Source organism: Sparus aurata, chromosome 16 (assembly GCF_900880675.1).
Source record: "Sparus aurata chromosome 16, fSpaAur1.1, whole genome shotgun sequence".
Taxonomy (NCBI): domain Eukaryota; kingdom Metazoa; phylum Chordata; class Actinopteri; order Spariformes; family Sparidae; genus Sparus; species Sparus aurata.
In genome coordinates, this window is record NC_044202.1 from 27,227,792 (window position 1) to 27,242,753 (window position 14,962).

The 14,962-nt window shown below is 42.6% G+C and overlaps 1 protein-coding gene across 3 annotated transcripts in view; it reads left to right on the forward strand.

The window, feature by feature from the left end:
• Positions 1-626: 626 nt before the first annotated feature.
• The window catches only part of kif6 (kinesin family member 6), a 116,510-nt gene continuing 102,174 nt past the window's right edge, over positions 627-14,962 (forward strand). For 2 of the 3 annotated variants that reach the window (XM_030392254.1, XM_030392255.1), the window contains exon 1: positions 627-813. In XM_030392254.1, coding sequence (XP_030248114.1) covers positions 754-813 — 60 coding nt within the window. In that variant the 5' untranslated portion in view covers positions 627-753. The remainder of the gene's footprint in view (positions 814-14,962) is intronic. The other variant, XM_030392253.1, reaches the window with a different exon arrangement.

The window sequence follows — 14,962 nt, forward strand, 5'->3', positions numbered from 1 at the left end:
AAGTAAAAAAATCCCATTTCACATTTAACACACTTCCTTTAATGACAGACTAAACTTCCGGCCTCTCTATTCTTTCAGTCCCAAAATGCAGTATTTTGGCTTGTGGTGGAAAACAAAAAAGTTGGTTAAATGCTATAATGCTTCTACTTTTGATCTAATTCTTGTTAAAAGTTTTTCATCTACAACATTTATAGTAGCCTTCCTATAGAGGAAGCAGCTTTGGGTTAGCACACACACCAGCTGTCAAATAAAGCAGTTTTTATTGCTGGAATGCACCAATGTGCCATTGGCCTAATGTGTGGGGAGTGCCTATGGTGCTGAATACACTTCTGTCAATATGCCCAGTACAGTGCATGAGTCGCTGAACCTGCAGTGTCCTTTTGTCTTGAATATACAAAACACCTGTTTAATAGAGGAGGATAAACATCAGAGGAAAACACATCTTTACTTCTGACAACGTGTTTAAAATGAGAGAGAAAGAAAGAGAGAGAGAGAGGGAAAGAGAGAGAGAAACAGAGAGAGAGAGAGAGAAAGAGAGAGAGAGAGAGAGAGAGAGAGAGATGGAAAGGTTGCTTTACACAATGACTCAGCTTAACATGTATAGACGATCTTTGTCGGTGGAGGCGACCGCCGTCACCTCGCAACCAGCCACAACAAACTTCAATGAACACAGTACCGCTCCCGAGCTAACCAGCGAGTCTTACTGTGTGCAAAAGGAAAATAACAGGACCAAACAGTTTAGTTTTATAGAAAATGGTGAAACAGGCGATACAGATATTTGGTCGCGTTAAACCCACTAAGAAACCTGCGTCGGTAAGTTTACACCTACAGCTCAATATTTAATAAAACACAACGCCGTGGACATTGAAATAAATGGATGGTTGGGTGGTTACAGAAGCTTGCATGACGTTAGCTTTATATGTACGAGGCTTTTCTATAAGAAACGGCATGCTGGTTTATACTGCAATTATGTTATTTCTACCAGTTTAGAACGTTAAACGTGAAAACAATTTATACGATTACCAAAAACTTTTACCGACAGACATTTTGGTGTAACACAGGACATTATAGTCCATGAGCCAGGGGGGGTGATCGGTATCATGGGGGGACAAATGCTATCATTGTTTTTTGACAAGGTATACACCCCTAGTACTAGGAAAATCACGATAGCAGTGCAGGGGATGGTAGCGAAATCACTTTTTTTCAGCTTTCAAGATAAATTACGTTTTTGAAATCCGGTGTGTTTCTGCTTTAGGCTTATGGTAAGGATATTGTCAATATTCTATAGTGCTTGGTATTTTTGGAAAGGGGACCTTTTAGGCTTTCATTAAAGCCCAGTACTGAATCTGTCTGACAAACACAGAGGTCACATGACTTCTTTAAACCAGAAATAACACACATTTTCTCACAATCTCCGCCTAAACTGTATGCTTTCTTTTATCCCTGTGGCATGAAAGAACACCAGGGACACAAAACCCAACAACTTCAATACTCAAGGCTCTCTGGTGAAACAGAAAATGTACAATATACCCATATTATTTACTTGTGAGAGCCTTACATTAGACTTGTGCAGCCAGCACTTTGTGACAGTTATCAGCACATGAAGTTAAACACCCCCTACAATAAATAGGCCTCTAGGCGCGGGGGCATATCCTACTTTATGCTCATTTGTCAGAGTTTTACTCATCTTTTATGAGGGCATGTTTGGTAGCATTTTGAAGGGTAAATTCATAGCTTTCATTTAAACCAGGTTTTGGGCCTAAAAAATACAAAGGTCACATGGGCTCTTCAAACTGTCAACAACAACTATTTTTCCACAATTTTCGCCTAAACTGTAGTCATTCTTATAGCACTGTGACATTTAGGGACAACACTGACACAAATAACAAACACTGAAATACTCACAGGACTGTAACAATTCAGGAAATGTATAATCCTTCCATATTATACTACTATGAGGGGTGATTGTGGGCCTTGTGGAACATGGGCCCAGGCAAGAATTGTCAATAATTGCTAATTGTTTGGTATTGAGTGTTTATTTAGCAGGCAGATCAGATCAGTAGATTTTTATCCTAATATTTAATATTTAATATTTAAAGACTGCTCATCAGTTACAGTTTTTCTCAATCACTAAAACACTAAAACCCACTGGCTGAACAAAGTTTGCAGTTGCCTGAACTCATTTAGCTAATTGTGCAGTCTGTTGTCAATACGTTAAACCATTTAACATGGTAAAACACAATTTGCAGATCTCACTTAGACTTTTCAGCAGAACTCTAAACACATTCTCATTCTCAAAACACATTCTGCACTCCAATGCTATGTCATCCATACTGGTAAACACAAGTGGCAACAATCAAATACAAACAGAGAACACATGTCATTGATTAAACACAACCACTCAAAATTGATTTCACTTGTTTCAAATCATGTGACACAACCAATATAAGCCAGTTCAGAGAGCAAACAGGTAAATCTTCTGCAAGCCATGGATTTAGCCTGTGGTAATATAGGTGAGGAACCATGTCAGGGCTGGATACGGCACACAAGAGGCTTCTTCCCCCGGTTGCCTCAGAAGGGAAAATTTTGCTTGTGATGTCGACGAAGTGCTCTGGCCTGACCCAGCCCAAAGACAAGAAGAAGCACATTGATCACATGTTTACTCCTTTGATTTTTGTATTGTATACTGTAGTACAGTGCATTGTAGGCTGTATACTGTACAACAAACAAATTGTCTGGCCCTGAACATTGTGCTTTCCATTTGTTTACAGTACTGACTGCTCAATAGATTTTGACTAGTTGCAGGTTCATATCAACAAAGAGCCAGAAATACAGTATCACAGGAACAAAGGACAAGTTTGTGAGATGCAGGGTACAGTACTGAAAAAAATAGGGGTACAAGGAGGAGGAGGAACAAAAAAAATTGCAAAGAGCAAAGCAGAGTATAATTTCTGATCAATTTTGAGCTACTATGATAGAACATTTTGTCATAGCCCTGGCTCAGAGAGCAAGACAAAGTGGGAGACCACACACTGTTAAAGCAACTTTAAATTGAAACTTTATTTTTAAATGCAACCCAAAACAACATAATAAAGAAGTCTGTAATCTGTAGGGTCAGTAGTGTATGCAGTGTTGTTTGTAAGTGAGGTGTGGTGATGATAAATCAAAGAAACACACAAACCAAACAGGCAGCAAGTTGTCAGAGAGAGAGAGAATGGGAATGAGGAGCCAGCTAAATAACCTGGGCTCAGGCTGCCCAGGTGAATCTCGTCAAGTCAGCAGCTCCACCCATCTACCTGAAATGAGCTAGCAAGAAAAACAAACAAAGGACGACCAGGAGAGGGCAGGGTCGTCACACCCCCCCCACTTAAGAGCGGAGACCCACTAGGAACTCTGCCAAAATATATCATAACTATTTACAAAATACAATAATCATATCAAAAACAGAATGGACAATAGCCAAATTTTTCTCGTTACAGTATTGACAGAATGACATGACCTTCCACAGTTGGTTAGGAGTAACAAAACAATTCATACCTTCTACTGATCCCTCAGGACCATCTCACCCTCTCCGCAACCTGGGTACCTACAGGAGCATTTTTAAGAGCGAGCCAGACAGCCCAAAAGGAAAACAGACGAAAGGCATAAATATGATGACATTAACAATTACTCTTCATACAACTAGAAGGCGCGAGAAAGGGCATCAGCCATTACATTTTCCCTGCCTTTTATATGGCGAACATCCAAATGATAAGGCTGCAAAAATAGTGCCCATCTCATTAATCGCTGGTTAGGATTTTGCAAAGAGCGCAAGAAGGTAAGGGGATTATGGTCTGTGTACACTACAAGAGGGGTTCCTGAACCCGTATCAAAATGTTGTAATCCCCAAATTAACGCCAGGGCCTCTTTCTCGATAACAGAGTAGTTCAACTGATAGGAATTGAACTTTTTTGAGAAGAACCCAACTGATCTCTCTACCCCCGCAACATCAGCTTGCAAGAGGACTGCACCAGCCCCCACATGACTGGCATCAACCTGCAATGTAAAAGGCTTATCTAACTGCGGTGCTGTCAGCACAGGCTTTAATGCGTCCGAGTTTTTTAAACGTACCTGCAGCACTCCCTCATCTGTCGGCCATTCCCCCTCCCCCATAACTGCCCCCCCCCCTGAAAAAGACATCTCCGTGTCCACACACAAGGCAGGTTTCACGCATGGGGCCTCCTTGGAGCTAGGAGATGACGACATACGGGCATAATATGGCTGTAACATATTGACTGGCTGATCTAATCCTGGTACAGGATACAGTTGTGCCGGACTCATAGTCTGATTCGGCTTACCCGTCAACTGGCAAGTGTGGCACATCTTTATGAAAGCAGATACATCCCTTTTCAACCGAGGCCAAACAAAATGGCACAAGATCCGATGGTATGGTTTTTGAATGGAAGCACATGCAAAAGACAATGAAGGAAAAATATTAAATTTGTTTTGAGATTAAAAATGTACTTCTCCCTGAGAACTATATGTTTTGAACAACATCTTTTCTATTTTTTGGTGTATTGTTTACTGACTGCTTGATAGTGTATATCATTCTGATCGCTTTGTTTATGATTTGAGAGCAGTGTTTGGTTTTGAGCACAGGTAAATCTGTTTTGAGGCGAAAGTTTCATTTTGCACGAGGAGTCAGACGTTTTGTAAACAGTGCTTGAAGCTGAGGATTTGTGTTTAATGTTTTCAGAAAATGGAGCAAGGTTTCAGAAATTGTGTTTTAGCAATTGAGAAAAACTGTAAGATAGGTGGGTGTCCAGTTGGGTTTCAGGTGTTCTTTTTTTTTCTTTTTTCCGGGATAATCCTTGGTTAAAGGGATAAAGTTCCCTGGTGGAGGAAGGCAGTTCAGGGCCTTGGCTGCTGCTAGTTTGCCTCTCAAGTTGCCTCGAGCCTGGCATGCTCCAGAAGATAAACAGGTATGGTTTATGATAGGAAGGATTTGATGAGTTTGTTCTTGTAAGGCTAGGAAGTCAACAATTGTGTGTGGCATCGGGCATCAGTATTATCAAGTTTGCTGTTGATAGAGGTGGTGATTGTGATTTGTTTTCCTTACCAGTCAAGTGTAGGAAGTTGGAGCTTATGCAATTAAGATGAGCCAGCCGTAACTTCAGAAGGCCACGGTCTGTACAACTTCTGTTCACACAACTTCACACTCTGTGTTCGTGAGTGTGAAGTTGACATTTACATTTACCTTTAGGGAATTTAGCAAATGCTTTTGTCCAAAGCGACTTACAATGAGTACATTTGTCACAAGAGAGAAACCACGACATGTCACCGTCGATGGAGTAAAAAGAAATGTAGAAACAATTTTCGAGCCCTCATCTGAGGATCGTAACTGCTATTTGTCAAAGAGTTTAAGTGCATGAGTGCCCAAGTCCTATGATACGAACATACAAGTGCATACATTTTTTAATTTTTTTAAATTTTTGGAAAGGGGGTTGGGAGGGAGTCATGCTATGCGGGGTTGAGGTGAAGTCTGAACAAATGAGTCTTGAGTCTTTTGCAGAAGATGGATGGTGATTCCACTGTTCTGACATTGGTCGGGAGTTCGTTCCACCACTTAGGTGCCAAAACAGAGAAGAGTTGCAACTTCGCTGAGTGGACTTTGTCTGCTCTCAGTGATGGGGTTAACAACCGGCCAGCTGATGTTGAAGAGCGAAGTGCTCTCGCTGGGACGTGTGGTCTGACCAGTGTTTGGAGGTAGACGGGTGCAGTTCTGTTGACTTCCTTGAAGGCCAGCACCATCGTCTTGAATCAGATGCCGGCCGCAACAGGAAGTCAGTGGAGGTCACAGAGGAGGGGGTCACATGGGAGAAATTTGGGAAGATTGTAAACAAGGCGCGCTGCAGCGTTCTGGATACGCTGCAACGGTTTAGTCACAGAGGCTGGGAGTACAGCCAAGGAGGAGTTGCAGTAGTCCAGACGGGAGATGACCAGAGCTTGGACCAGGAGTGGCGTCACGTCTTTTGTGAGTCTTTTGTAGACGGCAAATCTGCAGGATCAGGCCACAGTAGTGATGTTGTAGTGCCGAGGCTCCTCGTCGTTAACGAAGCCCATACCGTGAAATCCTCGACAGTGACTGACAGGTCTATGTGAGGGCAGTCTTTCTCCGAGTTCAGTTTTTCTAAGGTTGAGTTTGAGGTGATGCGCAGCTGTCCAAGCGGAGATGTCTGCCAAACATTACGAGATGCTTTTTGCAACATGGGTTGTCGTCAGCATAACAGTGGTAGGAGAATCCATGCGATGTGATTGCAAAACTTAGTGATCTAGTGTATAGTGAAAACAAAAGCGGTCCTAAAACTGAGCCTTGAGGGACATCAGTTCCCAGAAAGCAGCGTTTGGACAAGGAGCCATTCCATGTGACCTTAACATGCGATGATGTGAACCAGGTTAGAGCAGAGTCAGTAATGCCAAGTTCAGCTGAGTGTGGAGTGGAGAGAAGGATTTGGTGGTTGACCGTGTCAAACGCAGAGGATAAGTCGAGGAGAATCAAGACTGACGAGTTGGATGAGGCTCTGGCAGCACCGAGTGACTCAGTCACCATGAGGAGGGCCGAAAGAAGAGATACAGGTCTGTAGTTTCAGATGTCAGCTGAGTCTAGGGTGGGTTTCGAGTGGCTTAACTGTGGCTGTCTTGAAAGGAGCTAGAATAATGCCTGAAGTGAGTGAGGTTTAATCCAGGTCTCAGGAAGGGCCAGGTGGTGGAGAGTCTGCAGGGAGGCATTGGCTGAATGGTGTCTTGCCTTCTTGACTGCAGATTGGCAGTTCCATAGCCCCCCTAGTACTTCAAGTTCAGTACTGGTGGAGAAAGTCAGATAGGAGAGATTGGTTGGGTTACAATCTCGAGCAATTTGTCTCTAGTGAAATCTTATCTAGTTTGATGTCCTGACTGCAATTGGGACTTCTTGGCTAGAATTGGTGGTGAACAGTGAATTATGTTGACTTCCTCGATAGAATCATATTTCAGTACATTTGAGCATATTGCATATGCTTTGCAGTGGCCGAGGGATGTGCTATGCCATTTTGTTACAATATAAATTAACTGGTAAGACTCGGGAGGCCTGTTCAGTTGAGTACAGTCTGGTTTATGATAAGGTAAAGAGCACTATCCATTGTGTGTATGAGCTTGTGCCTGAGGCATACAGGCGGTGTTTTTGTAACTTTAAAAAGACATTAGGCCAGTGTCACGGGTGTGTGTGACAATAAAACTATAAAATAACTGAACTTCCAGTTAGGTGAGCATGTGAACGGCAGGGCAATCTCACGCTCCCGCATCAACCCCACTAGCCTACAGTAAGACAGTGTACACCATTAACTTGATAGCTGGCACGATGTCAAAATCGTGGAAAAACACTAAAAAGGCCATCGAGGGAGAGACCTCAACCACATGCAACAACACCTGTGTAGCTAGCATTGCTAGCTTACTTGAGGACCACAGAGCTCGCATATCCACCGACTTCAAAACTCTGTTGCGGCTTTAGAAGCAAAACTGGACTGTACACAGGCTGTGGTGACAGAGCACTGACTCTCGTCACCCCCTGAACTAGACCGAGCACACCGTGTGCTCACTGCCAAGCCACAATCGGGATTGCGGCCGGTAATAATTTGTCTCCACCGGTTCCAGACAAAGGTATGGCCCTATAAAATCCGTTTTATTTTTTCCCAAATTCCGTTTAATTTTTTCCCTAATTCCATTTTTTCCGTTTTAATTTTTGGGAATTCCGTTTTTTCTGTTTTAATTTTTGTGGATCCCGATGTACTCTTATTATACTGTTTTTAATGTAAATGACTACACAAATTGAATAGAAATTACCTTAAATTAATTGAGGTGACAAACATATTTCCTCAATACTGTACCATACAGTACAGTAAAGTGCATCAAAAACATTTGATTCTTCATACAGTAGTATATTTTGTGTTTTTATGGGTTTCATTGAATAAAAACATGGTCAGCTCTCAGGCAGATCCAGAAAAGCCTCCCAGCCCAGGCAGAGTCAGCTAACAGGGTTGTGGCTAACGGGGCTAGCTAGCTAACAGCAGCTACTGTTAGCAGCAGTTAACAGTCACTCTGGTGATATGCCGATAATATGAATCGGACAGGTGGCTAACTCTAACGCATTAACGTTACATACACCTTTAATTACAATTTCTCAGGAACAACAGTTCACCTGACACATACAAGTCGTTGGGGAACTGCTCGGCTCTGTACTACACTCCGGGTAAATCTCAAGTTTCTCAGCTTTTACGCCGACAAAGACGGAGCCGTGAGCAGCCGCTTCGCCATGCTTACATTGTTTTGACGGGGGAGCTCAGTCTGTGGGGAGGGGGGCGGCGACGACTTGTTGTGCCACACAGATTTGGTTCCCCCCGTGCAGTTTTCCCCAGACAAACGTTCCTCTTCCACACGAGAACAACATTTCAGTGAAATTATGTCAAATTCCGCGATATTCCGCGTTAAAAAGTAGATTCCGTTTTAATCTGCCAATTCCGCGATTCCGTCCGCGATTCCGTGATCGCGGAAATCATAGGGCCCTACAAAGGAGATGATTGTACGGGAAGCCCGCAAGAGAGGAGGCAGCCTCCAATACCGAGGAACGCCAGTGCATATCTACAAGGACTACACTCCGGAGGTCCTGGAGCAACTACTGTGACACCATGTCAACACTGTACAATCAGAGCCTCAGACTGTCTCTCCTATTCCCGGCCCGACTACAAATTACGCTGGCAAACGGAGCCAAAAAGAGGTTGGAGCGGCCAATTATCAGCAGAGACCGGACGTTAAAGCTGACTAATAAACTCCAGCTGGACCAACGTCAGGCTGCACTAACTGCCCTGTCTAGCCTTTCCAGGGTTGCACCCACTTCGCTTTACCAAGGATTACGGATCCTGGGCCCGCACACAACTGAAACAATGTTCAGCAGGTGAGCTCCTGGATAGCTCGGGGCTACCTGGCAGCTAATTGGTGGCCCAGTGAACCTTTGAGGTACAAGAACAATGAAGACACTGGACCAGAGACATGGTAAACGGAGTCAGTAATGAAGTCAGACACTTTAAGGCCCCCACACACCGCCCAGACTCAAACCAACAGCCAACTTACTTTGTCTGACCACTCTGTTGCCTCTCGTCTGACCCATTCAGCAGAAAAGTTGCATTGAAACATACTGCCTCGACAGCTGCCAATTACACATTAGCATGTATTCTGCGCTTGTGCGAGATCGGGTGGCGCTAGTCTTGTGCCAGTAATTCAAAACATGAAAACAGGAAATGATGGGCACGCAGGTGGTCGAGTGGTTAGAGCGCATGCCACCTACACAGCCGACCCCGGTTCGATTCTGGCCGGAGGTCCTTTGCTGCATGTCACATCCCCCTCTCTCTCCTGTATTTCCTATCTGTCTACTGCTTGATAAAGGTGTCTATGCCAGAAAAAAATCTAAAAAAACAAAACAAAAAAAAAACAGGAAATGACGGAATGGAGTGCATAGAAAAACAAAGCGCACATCATAGAGCTCAGCGGCGCACACAGAAGTACGGCTGTCTCACACACTGCGCTGATTCGCTAGCACACCGCCAATCAGAATGGTCATACAGCTAGCACACAATCAATCAGAGTATCCAATGGCTCAGACGGCCGACAGCCACCGTTCTCAGACTTTGCAAGTTAAATTGGAGCAGACGCTGTCCATGCAGTCCCAAAAGCTTTCAGTGCAGCTGAACAGTTTTGTTCCCGAATTCGTCTATGTCTCCCCAAACGCTTCAGATGGCCAACGGTTGGCCCGGTGTGTTTCAGGCTTTAAGTTGTTCAGCCTATCTCCTTTTTTCCTTGAATTGTCGGAGGCAATATTTTCTGCTCCAGTGTTGTTTTCTCTTTGGCTGTGTGCCTATACAATTTAAATAATGGTGAAAACAGCCAAAGTTTCCCATGACGGACTGTTTCATATACTGTTCAGATGACAATGGAACAAGTTACTAGAGGTGGGTAAAAGTATGGATTCATCAATGCATTGCAGTATATTTTTTCTCTGAATCAATTCAGGCAAGCAGCGGCCCCCGACCACCCGCTGTCCATCGCCGTATGCCTCTCAGTCCCCACCTCCAGCAGCTGGAAGCGCCTCGCCCGCGACCTGGCTCGAGGGTCGGAGGGTGATGTGCCGCGGAAACACCGTCGGAACTAGCTGATGTCTGACGCACTGCTCTTTCGGAGGCTGTAAACTCCCAGTGCAGCCGGTCTCACCCTGGGCGCTGCACCGTGCCCCCGCAAGTAGCACTCTCCTCCGGGGAGAGAGGGGGGTTCAGTGTCAATGTTTTACCCCCTCGCGTATAGCCGGAGAGCGGAGGGAGTGCGGTCATGTCTTTGTTTATGTCAGACAAAAATGTACCATGCATTCCCAGAAACAATGGCACTTTCTCAGCTTAACTATGGTTGCACTATTTTATAACTAAACACATCATGTGCCTTTGTTTACATTTCAATTTGAACTAGAACTTCCTAGAGGAAGGATTTATAATTTAAGATTACTTTTTTGAATTTAAAAATTATCAACAGGTACTCTAATGAATTATTTGATTATTACTACTTATTACAGAATCGATATCAAAGCATTTAAATCAATATTGAATCGAACTGATATGGAATCGAATTGCGACCTAAATAATCAAATCGAATCGTGTATGGAAGCAAATTTGTACCATAATTCAAATTAAAATGCATTTACAGAAATGCTTTTTCATTTTAAGAATGTAGCTGCATTTTTTGACTCATAAATAAAATTAGTAATAAATCCTGCTCATTTTGTAACTTAATTCAAGTGATGAAGAAAAGGACATTTAAGATTTAATATTCAAAAGATGGCCCAGCAAATAGGTACCAAAATTCAATTTGAAATGTCAAATTTGAAAATTAAAATGCATTAGCCGAAATGCTTTTTCATTTCAAAGTCAGAGCTGCATTTTTTGACTCATAAATAAAATTAGTAATAAATCATCCAAATTGCATTTTCATTTTCTTCTTCAAGACTGCTTATTATGTAACTTAATTCAAATGATAAGGAAAAGGACATTTAAGATATAATTTTCAAAAGATGACCCAGCAAATAGGTACCAAAATTCAATTTGAAATGTCAAATTTGAAAATTAAAATACATTAGCCGAAATGCTTTCTCATTTCAAAGTCAGAGCTGCATTTTTGACTCGTAAATAAAATTAGTAATATATCATCCGGATTGCATTTTCATTTTCTTCTTCAAAACTACTCATTTTATTACACAAAGACAAAGAAAACTGCTTTTTCGTTTTGAAGCCCTCCCCCCGCAAAAAAAGGTCCAAAATTCAATTTGAATTCGCAATCCCAAGCGGCGCAGGAGAGTGACGTCAGCGGCCTCTCTTCTTCTACAGCCCCCAGTCTGACCGACCATGCTACGCATCTACGTTAGGGGGCGGTGGTGTGCTTATTCGACACTGGAGCAAGAGAAGGGACAAGAGGAGAGTGTGAAGGCTGTGTTGGTAGCACAGACTGTGGTACATGTTTGCAGAAACAGCGGGGAAATCACCACCATGTCCAGTTCTGTACTGCGGTCAAGCCAGCCATGGTTCGCGTTTGCTTGGTTAAATCAGCCGCACATTCTTTTTCCAGTGCGAAATTCTCTAACATTTACGGTGATCGTAATGAAGCCGCTCTGAAGAGCTGCTGGCAGTGACGGTGGGTCAGACTGCAGACTCACAGTCAGACCCATGAAACACACACGGTACTTTACAGTCAGTATTCCCGGTAATAAACTGAAGGTATCAGCGCTGGACCGTACGTCGACGTCGCCCCCATGTTGGATGTGGCAGCTCAGCCCCGTGAACTAATACAAGTCAATGGAGTGAACTTTATAAAGCTTCTTCTACAAAGTGCTATAAGCTAATGTCTCTCTCTCTCCGGTTACACCCCGCCTTTCCGAAACCCCGCTGTTCCGAACATAGACTTCTATTCATCGTAATGGCGGGGTTTCCCTTTTTTTCAAAGACCCCGCTATTCCGAAAAGTCTATTGGGGAAACCCCTCCATTCCGAAACCCCCTAACTCCGAACGGACACAATCAGAAAGGAAACGGAGGCTGCACATTTATCCTTTTTTCCTTTGTGGGTTAAAACGGATCATGTGGCTGATTAACCGCAAAACAAGCCTACTTCATGCTCATTATGCTTCAGCTGGACAAATGGCTATGTTGAATTGAAATTATTTTATCATGCTAAATATCCGAAATTGTATGAAAATTGCTCCAATGCGTTATACCGATCTTCGGACATATTCAGACACAGCCTGATATGGGTTCTGAGCAAAGGAATGTCTGTTTTCTCCCCCGGTCTGTTGTCAGCAGGAGCGGGGGCTGCAGGCTCGCGCCTGGGTGAAGTGGGCTCAAGCCAGAGTTCAGCCGACAGAGAAAAATTGTGTATTTCTTTTGCTCTGTGGGAGATCTCCCACAACAGAGTGGAAGAGAAACCAAGGGGGACAGATCTGCCCAGCAAACATCAGAACGCAGAGTGGAGCCTTTGTCACCTGGTTCAGCACCTGGACAGCTGCCTGCGTAACTGGATGTGGGATGCATGATGCATTTGAAGCCACGACATTTGGTTTAGAAACGTCATATATAATAACATTGTTTCGAGTCGTAAACAGTTCTGTAAGTGGAAGAAATAAGAATCAATTAGGCTATTAGTGTTAGTCCTTCTTCATATAAAGTTGTGTTACAGTCGCACAGCTGGAGACCGCTAACAAAGTCAGAGACAAGAGAGACAATGAATGAAATCCCGCGAAATGATGTGCGGTCAATACGACCGCTTCTGGCTGAAATAGGTAAAACAAATCATATTTTCTTTTCCTTTTGTGTAATTTATATAAAAACTATTCTCAATTAAAATACAGACACTTTTAGAAAATGGTTAGAAGTCTGTAATGTTTGCATTTTCTTCACATCGCAGATTGATAACTTAATTGTGATAATGTTCAAAGTTATTATTACTATTATTATTGTTATTATTATTATTTCACATAAACACACACACAGCAAGTATAATGGTACTGTGCTAGGTATTCTTTTCGTGGTTCTTGGTGCTTGGAGCAATATTGTTGTTGTGGCATTCATGCCAATAAAGCGAATTTGAAATGAATTGAATTAATAAACCTTTAGATTCTTGCCTATAGACTGATAAGTGTTGTGTTTACAAATGAGCAATACATCCAGATTTCTTGAGATTTGTATTGTCAATGGGAATTTAAATTTAAATGTCAAGCAATGTTTTCTTCATGGAAATTATTTTTCGGGCAAACAATTATAAGAGAGAGAGGGAGCGCGGACAGGGGATCTGTTGTGTGACAGCGGAGTTGAGGGTCAGCAGCTGGATTTTGCACGCACGGTCAGTATTACTAGTAGGTGTTTGAGGTTTATTACGTTTGCGGACATTATTACATTCAATGTAATAATGTAACAGCCTTTGCGTGCGCACAGTTTGCGTATGTAGGCCCGTGGTCATGATAATCCGTCTATGGCTATAAGAGATGGATACACGATCAATTTCATGTAGTTTTTATTGAATCAAAAATACATAGGTAGCCTATTGTCTTCTCCTCTGCTTTTTTTTTTTTTTTTTCAAAGACAAACTGAGCAGCACTGCTCAATCCACTCAATCCGCTCCAGCTCCACCCGCCCGGCGCTCCTCCGAGTGCCGACAGGACTGCCAGCTCTCCGGCGCCCCGGAGCGTGGCTTCCCCGTGCACACCCCCTCCTACTCTATCTTTGTCCGTGTTACAATAAACACTCCATGCATCCAGCTACAGCCTCCTGTCCGCTTCTGGGTCTCACCTTTGCTAAAGACACCTAACATTAACAGATCAAAACAGAGTAAACAACAGCTATCCGACATCAGATCCACGCTCCTGCCTGCCCCAGCCAGCCCCCACACACCGGCCTGTCGCCGGCGCTGCTGCAGAGGAGCCGTGGACTGCGATGACTCTGAGCAGCATGTGAATTACAATATAATCTATTTCTCGCCTTTCCCCCGATGATCTGAATAAGTCGCTAAATTTGTCGCTAGTCGCTTTTTCGAAATAATGTCGCTTAGAGGGTCTGAAAAGTCGCTTAATCTAGCGAGTCTGTCGCCATGTTGGCAACACTGAAGAAGAGAGGCCGCTGACGTCACTCTCCTGCGCCGCTTGGGATTGCAAATTCAAATTGAATTTTGGACCTTTTTTTGCGGGGGGAGGGCTTCCAAACGAAAAAGGAGTTTTCTTTGTCTTTGTGTAACAAAATTAGCAGTTTTGAAGAAGAAAATGAAAATGCAATCTGGATGATTTATTACTAATTTTATTTACGAGTCAAAAATGCAGCTCTGACTTTGAAATGAGAAAGCATTTTGGCTAATGCATTTTAATTTTCAAATTTGACATTTCAAATTGAATTTTGGTACCTATTTGCTGGGTCATCTTTTGAAAATTATATCTTAAATGTCCTTTTCCTTATCATTTGAATTAAGTTACATAATAAGCAGTCTTGAAGAAGAAAATGAAAATGCAATTTGGATGATTTATTACTAATTTTATTTATGAGTCAAAAAATGCAGCTCTGACTTTGAAATGAAAAAGCATTTCGGCTAATGCATTTTAATTTTCAAATTTGACATTTCAAATTGAATTTTGGTACCTATTTGCTGGGCCATCTTTTGAATATTAAATCTTAAATGTCCTTTTCTTTATCACTTGAATTAAGTTACAAAATGAGCAGTCTTGAAGAAGAAAATGAAAATGCAATTTGGATGATTTATTACTAATTTTATTTATGAGTCAAAAAATGCAGCTACATTCTGAAAATGAAAAAGCATTTCTGTAAATGCATTTTAATTTGAATTATGATACAAATTTGCTTCCATAATCGTGAGGTTCTT